General features: G+C 38.9%; 3 protein-coding genes across 3 annotated transcripts in view; 2 read left to right on the forward strand and 1 right to left on the reverse strand.

Annotated features, from left to right (window-relative positions):
- LOC133632464 (uncharacterized) overlaps window positions 1-10,086 on the reverse strand; it is a 508,815-nt gene extending 498,729 nt beyond the window's left edge. The window contains exons 1-2 of the mRNA XM_062024885.1: window positions 9,809-10,086; window positions 4,996-5,307 (exon numbers count right to left, since the gene is read on the reverse strand). Of these exons, the coding sequence (XP_061880869.1) occupies window positions 4,996-5,307; window positions 9,809-9,923 (427 nt within the window). The 5' untranslated portion in view covers window positions 9,924-10,086. The remainder of the gene's footprint in view (window positions 1-4,995; window positions 5,308-9,808) is intronic.
- LOC133632484 (zinc finger protein OZF-like) overlaps window positions 1-11,473 on the forward strand; it is a 421,867-nt gene that overhangs the window by 297,064 nt on the left and 113,330 nt on the right. The gene's annotated exons all lie outside the window — the stretch shown is intronic.
- LOC133632486 (gastrula zinc finger protein XlCGF57.1-like) overlaps window positions 1-11,473 on the forward strand; it is a 295,607-nt gene that overhangs the window by 201,276 nt on the left and 82,858 nt on the right. The window lies entirely within an intron of this gene.

An 11,473-nucleotide genomic window follows, 5' to 3' on the forward strand; every position in this document is an offset into this window, starting at 1 on the left:
CTACCAATTGTGTCACATATCCAAATATTACTCATCTTTCATCCAGTCATCATCTGATGGTGGTCTGTCGACACAAAACATGAACACCAAGCGACCTGGAGGGTGTAGTTTCAGGCAGATTGATGCATGTTGTTGGTGTTCAAAGTCAGGCATTCTGGAAGACGACTACAATTACTCATCAGGTCTGTCTTGTCTGATGGAATAGGTGTCAATCACCCTAAAATTATTCATTCATTTAATAATGAAATGTAGGAATCACTTGGCTCTTATGTATATAGCATATTGATACCAAAACATAATAATAAAAATATAAAAATTGTAAAATTAATTTTGCAAACAGTCTGAAATAAGAAACATCTTAAACTGTCCAATTGTACGTACATGCAAATAAAGTTTGTAATATTTTTGTTTTAGGAAAACATTAAAACCATGAAGATACTGAAATAGTGAGTGAATGACAAAGTACATAAAATATACTTTGAAAAAGTCTTCAAACAAAGTTAAATACACGGTCAGTTTGACAAACAATTAGTTATACTAACAATCTATTATTTGGATAACATTATCATGACCTCAAGGTGAAAACACTCAGTGTTGATTACCTTCAAAAAGAGACTTTCATGTGCACATGAATATGTTGCTATAGTAAGTTTAATGCTGTCTTGTGGTGTCTGTTTTATACCATAAGGAGAACATATGCCTGGACGATAGCAGTAGTACAATTACATTGCAATCTATTTATTATTAGAATGATTACACGGTATGTGGAGAGATTCATCAATGTTCCTACAAGAAGTAGTAGAAATCCCTTCAAAATGATGCAGCTAAACAAAAATAAATACACAAAAGTAAATGCATTGTAAAACTTTAGCATTATTAGTTATAGACATTGTTTCATCCAAATAACAGCTAGTTGTTTATATGTTAGCTTTTTTAAGAAATACAATTGGAAATCTGTTGAAAGCAATGACTAGAAATATGTATTTGAAATTCAGCCAATATAATCAGTAAGTTATGTACACACAAATAGTCGAATGATTTACCTTAACCTAGCCTTAATGTATAGATATACAAGTGCAGTAGGGTTGTGGGAAACATTCTTCTCTTAAACATGTCAAATACTGCTACCAAAAAATAATACAATACTAACATTTTGAATAGGTTTGGAAAAACACACTTGCTAAAACACTGACAAACTGAGTAGTGAATGAAAAGGAAACAGACAAAGTCATTGAAAAAAGTAATTGGGTGAGCTGGTTTGGGTGTGGTTGAACATAACTTTACTGAATAGATGTACAAATGCAGTAGGAGTACCCTGCTTATCATGATGTGTACTAATACACGCATGTGCATGTGTACGATTCTAATACCAATGATTCAACTGGGAAAATTAAATACACATACAAATATAGTTTGCAATATTATTGATGTGAAGACTATTAATAACGTCAACTTGCATTTCCGTCGTCTATTAGTTAAAGAGCCGTTCTGAAATACTAACAAACAAGAAACTATTATCCGCTGGTAAAGAACGCATACGCGCAAACAAGGTTAGATTTAGGAAAAAGCAATGATAAAGGCGTGGGAATGGTTGGCAGTCTAAAATCACCAAAAAAGTCACACTACACCAAACATTGTAAAATCAAGAAGCTAAAGTTGAATTGTATTCATTCAATTGTGTTGCATTGTTGTACAATGACAATAAAAGCTACACTTATAATGCAACTTAAAGTCACAATACGTATATCAAACATGTGAACATTACAAAAAGAATGGACTTTAGTTTTTTTGTATTAAATATATATGACATGACTTTGATGGACAGTTTGACAGAAAGTGTGTACTATATTCTCTCTCTTCACTTACTAACACTTTTTCCACTTGATTCGTGGCCAGACTAAAGCTTGTTTACCCTCCGACACTGCAACGAAAAAATGCAACCCAGCATTTCGTCGGGTAAATGCAGCTGGAGCGTTCATTATGCAGTCACATTTGATACATATCCGATTTCTATCGACATATGAAAGAGGCCAAGGTTAGATTAGAACAATGTGTAATGTCACTGTTCACATTGACATGAAAAAAATCAGATACAGGTCACATATGGGCAAAAAAATCGGAACTGATCTGCCGTGTGAACAAGGCCTATAATATGTCTGTACTTCAGATGGCTAAACACAACAAAGGATACAAGTTGGAATTTGTGGCCATAGGTTGAAAAGCTACAAAATCAATGTTTCCATCTAATCTGGAAGTCTACATGCCAGCAAAAACCTCACAAATGTCATCAGGTCTATCTGGTCTAGAGAAGGAGTAAACAAGCACTACAAGCATCATCTATCTCAGTGTTTTTCAACCTTTTTTGAGCAAAGGCACATTTTTTTCATTGAAAAAATCCGAAGGCACACAAATTAGAACTCGATATTGACAATAAAAAGTTGTTGTCGCAATTGTTGAATATGAATTTAAACCATAACCAACCATGCATCACTATACTTGTCTCTAAGTACTGTCACATCACGCCGTGACTTATTTGGAGTTTTTTGGTGTCTTCCTGTGTGTGGTGTCTTATTTCTTGTCTTGCGCTCCTATTTTGGTGGCTTTTCATGTTTTGTTGGTATTTTCCTGTAGCAGTTTCATGTCTTCCTTGAGCACTATTCCCTGCACCTGTTTTGTTTTAGCAATCAAGGCTATTTAAGTTGTCGCTATCCTTCTTTGCGAGGATATTGTTGATTGTCATGTCATGTTTGGATGTACTTTGTGGACCCCGTCTGCTCCACACACTGTAAGTCTTTACTGTCGTCCAGCATTCCGTTTTTGTTTACTTTGCAACCAGTTCAGTTTTAGTTTCGTTTTGCATAGCCATCCCTAAACTTCAATGCTTTTTCTTAGCGGCACTCGCCTTTTGTTTATTTTTGGTTTAAGCATTAGATACATTTTGACCTGCAGGCTGTCGTCTGCATATTGTGATCACGACAAACCATGTTCCCGACATCTACAAAGCAATTAGCTACTTGCTGCCACCTACTGATATGGAAGAGTACTACACGGTTACTCTGCCTAGCTCTAAACAGCACCGACACATTTGCAGATTATTATTACTGGTTTGAAAAAAATATTTTTAACCCAAATAGGTCAAATTACATATTCTCCCACAGCACACCAGACTGTATATCACGGCACACTAGTGTGCCGCGGCACAGTGGTTGAAAAACACTGATCTATCTTACCATTCAAGAAAGATTCAGGTGCGCAGAGGACATGGGGTCATGAGGAGATGAGATTATACTCCAGATAACACCAATTTAAACGAACGTCTCAGATATTTTGAAGCAACAACAAATTAAATTTATGAGGAGGTCCTGGGTTTGGATGGATGAGCAACATGCCTCAAACTGCGTCTTGTCGATTCGTTATTTTCCCTTGTGTGTTTTTAAGTGTCTTAATGCGACGGTATTATAACGGAATCTTTGATCGCAAACTGAACAACTAAATGGTTTTTCTCCAGTGTGTTTCATGTTGTGTTGAGCCAAACCTTGCCTGGAAAAAAAGCATTTACCACAATCCGAACAATTAAATTGATTCTCTCCTGTGTGCGTTCTCATGTGTTGGGTCAAATAGCTGTTTCGTGAAAAGCTCTTAGCACAAACTGAGCAACTAAATGCTTTTTGATCATTGTGTGTTATCAGGTGTTGAGTCAATTGCCACATTGTAGCAAAGCTTTTAGCGCAAACTGAGCAACAGAATGGTTTTTCTCCTGTATGAGTTCTCATGTGTTTGGTCAAACTGCTCTTTAGAGAAAAGCTTTTTCCGCAATCTGCACAATTAAAGGTTTTTTCTCCTGTGTGTGTTCTCATGTGTGGAACCATATGATTCTTTTGAGAAAAACCTTTACCACAAACTGAACAATTAAATGTTTTTTCTCCTGTGTGTGTTCTCATGTGGCCGGTCAAACTACTCTTTTGAGTAAAGCTTTTACCACAAACTAAGCAAGTAAATGGTTTTTCTCCGGTGTGTGTTCTTACATGTTTAGTCAAACTGCTCTTTAGAGAAAAGCTTTTTCTGCAAACTGAACAAGTAAATATTTTTTCTCCAGTGTGTGTTGTCATGTGTTTCGTCAAACTGCTGTTTTGAGAAAAGCTTTTACCACAAACTGAACATTTATATGGTTTTTCCCCAGTATGCGTTCTCATGTGACACATCAAATTGCCCCTATGAGAAAAGCCTTTAGCACAAACTGAACAGCGCAATTTTTTTTTACCCATGTTACTTTTAGAGTTTCCAGAGTGTTTTTTGTTGACCGAACGGTTAAATGTTTGTTCTCCTGTGTTTGTTCTCATGTGTTGAGTCATATTGCTCTTTTTAGCAAAGCTTTTAGCACAACCTGAGCAGCTGAAAGTTTGTTTACCTCTCTTCTTGCTACAGCATTCAGAGTGTTTGTTGTCAGTGTGAGACAACATATCAACTTCACAGTCTGCTTCGCTGCTCAAAGGTTCTTCAACCTTATTTTCAGCCTCACTATCTGATAGTGGAACCAAGAGGTTTTCTAATTGGGATTTCTCTTCATCATCTTCAGTCTTCACAGAGACAACAGTCAGTGGAAAATTAATGATATCAGCTTCCTCCCGTCCTAGAAGACACCCTCGATCCCGAATGATCCAGAGTTCCTCCTCTTCCTTTTTAATGTGGGGTGGTTGTGGAGTCTCCTGCTTCAAAGTGGAGCCCTGCCCATGCGACTGAGATGGACGTTCTTCTGGATGACCAATCAGCTGGTGTATGTCTGCAGGACACAAACAACACAAACACGCTTTAGCTCAGACATGATCCATGAGAGTTTTCTCCTTGAACTCACTACAACGTGTATCATTGTGGGTTTAGGTAAATGGCTCTTTTCAGTAAAACCTTTAGCACAAACTGAGCAGTTCAACTGCTTTTTACCTTTCTTCTTTGTAGAGCATTCAGAGTGTTTGTTGCCAGTGTGAGTCCTCATATCACCTTCACAGTCTTTATCGCTGCTCACATTTTCTTCAACCTCGTCTTCAGCCTCACTATCTGATAGTGGAGATAAGATGTTGTCTACTTGTGGTTTCTCTTCATCATCTTCAGTCTTCACAGAGACAACAGTCAGTGGCAACTTGGTGAGATCAGCCTCCTGTGGTCCTAGAAGACACTCTCCCTCCTGAGTGATGCAGAGTTCCTCCTCTTCCTTTTTAATGTGGGGTGGTTGTATAATCGCCTGATTCAAAGTTGAGCTTCCACACAACTGAGTGAGAAGTTCTTCTGGATGACCAATCGGCTGCTGGACGTCTGCAGGACACAAACAACACAAACTCACTTCAGTTCAGACAAGATCCATGAGATGTTTCTCTTTGAACCCGCTACACACTTTCTTCTATGTACTGTATGTGTGTGTAGTGTTTCATGGACATTCATTTAGTGCCTTGCAAGAATGATGGATCAATGTTTACAAGACTTGGCTTAGACTGAGACAGAATAACAAAATATGAAACATGTTTGGATGGATAATAGGATAGAGGCTGTTTTTACCCAAGACTTTTACAGGAGCTTTCCAATTAACTCTCGTAAATTAAACACCCCCTGCATTTCCCACATAAACAACCCAGGTAAATAAAGTTCCACAGGAACTTTTAGAGGGGCAGGCTGTGCTGTCGAATGCTGATTCGTTGAACACAGTCAGAGGAGCGATCATGTCTCAGTGATACCTAGCGCTCTGCTGGTAGGAGCTTTGCTTTTAGTTAGGGTTACCTATGCCAGACAGGTCAAAAGTGAGCGTCCAGACAAAGAGTGATCCACTGGCCATCCAGGTTGGGGGGTTGGGCACAGGGCTAACGACACTGTCCTGTGGAAAGCAATATGTTACGGAGACAGCAACACATATAACTAAAACTTTCTTGCATTAAGGGCTTCAAAAGTCACCAGTAGAATGGCAGTGGTGAAAGCCGGAAGGAAGCCATTGACAGGAAATCAGAAGTCCTAAATGCCAGTGATGGGCAGTAACAAGCTACATGTAGTGAAGCTACCTAGCTTAACTACATTTCCCAGTAGCTTGGCTGTAGCTGCACTACTTTTTCAATGAATGAATGCATGCATGCATACAGTATATATAAAAAATATACATATATATATATATATATATATATATATATATATATATATATATATATATATATATATATATATATATATATATATATATATATATATATACATATACATATATATCTATATATATATACATATATATATATATAGATATATATGTGTATATACACGTATATTAATGCAAACACTTCCTTTTTGACACTCGGGCCGTGCCGTAGCGGGGGCACTTGGCTGCAGTTCACTTGCTACTGATGAGCCACAAGCCAGCAGAAATGGCCAAAAGAAAGTCTAACTTGTGTAAATATCAGGTTCAACGCCATGGCAAGTTGTTCTCCTGACAAGAAAGGACTACTTTTCGCTGTGAAAAGAGGCGATATCCCTGCAGCAAACACACCTGCTGCGTGCGTCGTTCTAGAGGTGGGTGGTGCTTCACTTCTGTGTTCCAGATTACAGTTAAAGTGCAGTGATAACATAACATTTATATTGTTACTGTGACTGATTTAGTAATAGGACATAAAAGCTCAACAGAAATGAAAGACAGTCGATAAAGTATTGACAAACAAAGTTGCACTTCAATCTTGAACATGTATGCCAGTGCTATTCAACTACATAATGAAGAGGACCGCAGTTTCAAGAGCCGAAGGGCTCAGGGGCCGGACATCGAAATGTCCCTCTGCAGGTTATATTCCTTTGAGACTGCGTTTGCTTAATTGCAAAGTAATCACATCGGCTTTCACACGGCACTGTCAATAAATTAATTATTCTGCCCTTGCCACTCGTTTCCAGCATGTGCAGCTAGTTAACAGTATGTATAAAAAGAAGCTTTAGTTTTTGTTGAGGATTGATGTTCCTTCTTTTGAATGATTTGCCTTCCTTAGTTTTATTTCTTTACACTTCTTCCTCCATTTAGGTGTGTAAGGCTGAAAATATAAACATAAATACATGGTCAACCCTAGTTTAAATGGCTTCATCAAGCTTATTTGGATGATGTTGGACGGGCCAAATGAAAAGCTTCGGCAGGCCGGTCGTGGCCCACGGGTCGGTAGCGATGTACATGACCTAAAAGGAGCTGTTTGCAACATTTACACAGATGCCTAGAGGGCGCTAACTTGCGTAATCCTGCCCCTTTACGGCTTCTCGTGCATAATGACGTAACTACATATGTACGTAACACATGCAAAGTAAGTAGCTTTAGGTATTGTTAGCTAATATTAGCAATTTGGACAACTAGTGTTAGCTATTTTTGAATGTATATCGTATCATAACAACAACATGACTGCAAATTGTTTGTTGCTTCTCTTGGACTTCTCCTGTATGTGTGCACGCGCTCCCTGCACGTACGTGCTGACAAGACTGGGTGAGTGACCGCCGTTTTGTGTGCAGGCCGGTATAAAATGTTATTACATCAACTTTGTAATTGTGAAAAATACAGACAATCGTCAAAATTTGATCTGTTGAACCACTAATTGTAACATAAGTGGTGTTCTTGTTATATTTTTGGGTTTGAAAAATGTTATTGTGAGCAAGTTGCACACACCTTTAAGTACCAATCAAGTCGAGAACCTATTAAACAAAACTGCAGAGTAACAATATACAGGTAAACACTACAGTATAAGTACAGTACAAGCCAAAAGTTTGGACACACCCCATTCAATGTGTTGCTCAGTGGCCTTGTGGTTAGAGCAGACCTGGGCATTGTGCGGCCCGCGGGCCGCATCCGGCCCTTTGTACGTCCCTGTCCGGCCCGCGTGAGGCCAATTATAAATTACAAAATAAATTTTAAAAAGCATCTATTTCGAGTGTGCAATACAACGGTGCTGCTTTTGTTTTGAAAAGCGTTATTTGTATTACTTCCGTGTGGACGTATCCTCGTGCGCGCAGCGGCAATCTCAAATTACAAAATAAATTTTAAAAAACATCTTTGTCGTGCGTGCAATACAACTGTGCTGCTTTTATTTTGAAAAGTGTTATATGTGCGTATGTCCTGTGAGGGAAGGCGCACAGCGACAAGTGATGCCCGGTTAAAGTTGATGACGAATGGCGTGTTTTCAACAAGACAAGTAAAGGTAAAGCTGTGTGCTTATTTGTGGTACACACGTTGCTGTGTTTAAAGAATATAGTTTAACGACCTGCTGAAGTAGATGTTGTCTTCTTGAGTTGCGTAAATGAGAAGTGAGGAGACGTGCGTGTGGAAGGAACGAGATATGTTGAGCTGTGTTAGTATAGCTTGCTCAATAAAAGTTTAAAAAGAGCGTCAGACTTGATGTGCACTTCTTCTGGACGCTACAATTGGTGGCAGAAGTAAAACTTTGCGCATACTGCACTGTTTGTGTGCTACGTCATCGGGAGGTACGTGCCACGTGAGGAGCTCCCCGCAAAGAGAGAGAGAGAGAGAGAGAGAGAGAGAGAGAGAGAGAGTGTTTACAGGTGCAGCCACGCTGCTTGCCACGGGGGGAATTCCGCCCTCAATGAGACTCCCAGGTTTGATGGCAAGGCGAACTGGGAGGCATTTCATCCCACTTCTGACATCAATTGTAGCGTCCAGAAGAAGTGCACACCAAGTCTGATGCACTTTTTAAACTTTTATTGAGCATGCTATACTAACACAGCTCAACTTATCTCGTTCTTTCCAAAAGGAAAACCAATCCTCACTCCTCATTTCCACAACAGCAACGCTTCCTCCTTCTTCGCCAATCACCTTACAGGCGTGCTACGTTCACAACAAAGAGGATGCAGGATAAAGTGACAGAAATTGAAATTTTTGTATTGTAATATACATCAGGAAGTGTTGTGTAAGAAAGTGTTAAAAATAAAACCATCAAAAGCCATCTGCTTTTGTATAAAGATAAGTTAGGTTAAATGAAAATATTATTATTATTATTATCTATCTTACGGTATATCAAAAATAATTTGAGCAAAATTTAATTGAAATATTGTCAGTGTGGCCCTCCAGCAGTGCTCGGGTTGCTCATGCGGCCCCCGGTAAAAATTAATTGCCCACCCCTGGGTTAGAGTGTCCGACCTGAGACTGGAAGGTTGTGAGTTCAAACCCCGGCCGAGTCATACCAAAGACTATAAAAATGGGACCCATTGCTGCCATGCAAGGCCCTAACCACCACCCATCAGGAGCAAGGGTGAAGTGTCTTGCTCAAGGACACAACGGACGTGACGAGTTTGGTAGAAGGTGGGGATTGAACCAGGAAACCTCAGGTTGCTGGCACGGCCACTCTCCCAACTGCGCCACGCCGTCCTAGTCCTAGTCTGTGGTATGACTCGGCCGGGGTTTGAACTCACGACCTACCCATCTCAGGGTGGACACGCTAACCACTAGGCCACTGAGCAGTCTTGTTTTAAAGTTAAAGTATCACTGATAGTCACACACACACACTGAGTCTGCATTTGACCCATCCCCTTGTTCCACCCCCTGAGAGGTGAGGGGAGCAGTGAGTAGCAGCGGTGGCCGTGCTCGGGAATCATTTTTGTGATTTAACCCCATTAAATTCTATTTAATTTTCAATGTTTTCACAATGTTTTACTCTGTAACACTGAACTTCACTGCCTTCTTCAAGCTAACAATCATGGCGGCTCTTTCTTTACAGTCTTCAACAAAGTCGGCTAATTTGTCATCAATGCTTTTGTCAGGACTTATGATAGCTTTAAAATGAACACACTTTAACTCACTCACCTTTATCGTTCGTCTTTATCTCCGTTGGTGATTTGCTGGAAGTTGGTGGCGCTGATTCTCTTTCATGTTCTCTTTTAGCGGACGTCGCCATCTTAGCATAGCAGTAGTCGTCCATCTTCTATCACGTCTTCAATCTTCACTTCAGGTAACACTCCATCGCTCCAAACTCAACTTCCGTTTCGTGGGCTTTATAAATGACAACTACTGAGGTTTTTGATGCTATATTTAAATCTATAAAGGTAAAAAGATCGAAAGCCACAGCAACTCAGTCCGCCATTTTGATATGTTCGCCTTGCTACTGTTTGCGCATGCGCCGGAATTCAGCAAATTCATTTCCGGACAGCAGTTGTTTTTTCAAAATAAAGGCATTTTACTATCGTTTTTAAACAACGGTTCGTAAAAGTATCTATTGTACCGATAACAATCAAATCCAATCCACTTAATTTGTGTAGCACATTTAAACAACATACATGTTTCCAAAGTGCTGCACAACAATATTAAAAACAATATTCAAATATTATCTTTAGCACCACCAATGACTGAATAAAAACAAAAAATAAATAACCTCAAATAATCGACCACTACACTTTATAAAATAACTTCTATCCATCCACATCGTTCATTATTCAAACTTGAAGCTGCCCATTTTTTAAATCTGAGTTTGGGATCTCATGCTCAAAACTGAAGTGCTCAATATTTCAAAAATATTTTTTGCAATCAAAATAATTTGAATGTATAATATATAATATACACAACAAACTAGATGTGTATCAATCAAACTCAGGCCCGTTTCAAGGTATTTGAGTCCTGAAACAAAGGTGGGGCTGGTCCTCATAAAAATGTATATTTATTTTTTAATACATTTTCAAAATGTGGTCATAGGAAAAAATATATTCGGTAGTTGCCAGACAACCAGTACTATTCAGACAATAAAGCAATATAATAAAACAACTACTGTTCAAAAGTTTGGGGTCACCCAAACAATTTTGTGGAATAGCCTTCATTTCTAAGAACAACAATAAACTGTCGAGTTTCAGATGAAAGTTCTATTTTTCTGGCCATTTTGAGCGTTTCATTGACCCCACAAATGTGATGCTCCAGAAACTCAATCTGCTCAAAGGAAGGTCAGTTTTGTAGCTTCTGTAACGAGCTAAACTGTTTTCAGATGTGTGAACATGATTGCACAAGGGTTTTCTAATCATCAATCAGCCTTCTGAGCCAATGAGCAAACACATTGTACCATTAGAACCCTGGAATGATAGTTGCTGGAAATGGGCCTCTATACACCTATGTAGATATTGCACCAAAAACCAGACATTTGCAGCTAGAATAGTCATTTACCACATTAGCAATGTATAGAGTGTATTTCTTTAAAGTTAAGACTAGTTTAAAGTTATCTTCATTGAAAAGTACAGTGCTTTTCCTTCAAAAATAAGGACATTTCAATGTGACCCCAAACTTTTGAACGGTAGTGTACGTAAAAGTAAATATGAAGATCCATACAACAGGAAGTGAACCTATGTGACCAAACAAATTCCATAAAATGGTAAAAAATAACACACTCAAGTGATAAAAATATGGTCACGATGCGCATAGTTGCGGTAGTTATGACCCCAAGATGCAGAGACATTGCGTTCGTTGTCCATAACATTCACAACGTCTGCC

This window comes from Entelurus aequoreus, linkage group LG17 (genome assembly GCF_033978785.1).
Source record: "Entelurus aequoreus isolate RoL-2023_Sb linkage group LG17, RoL_Eaeq_v1.1, whole genome shotgun sequence".
Taxonomy (NCBI): Eukaryota; Metazoa; Chordata; class Actinopteri; order Syngnathiformes; family Syngnathidae; genus Entelurus; species Entelurus aequoreus.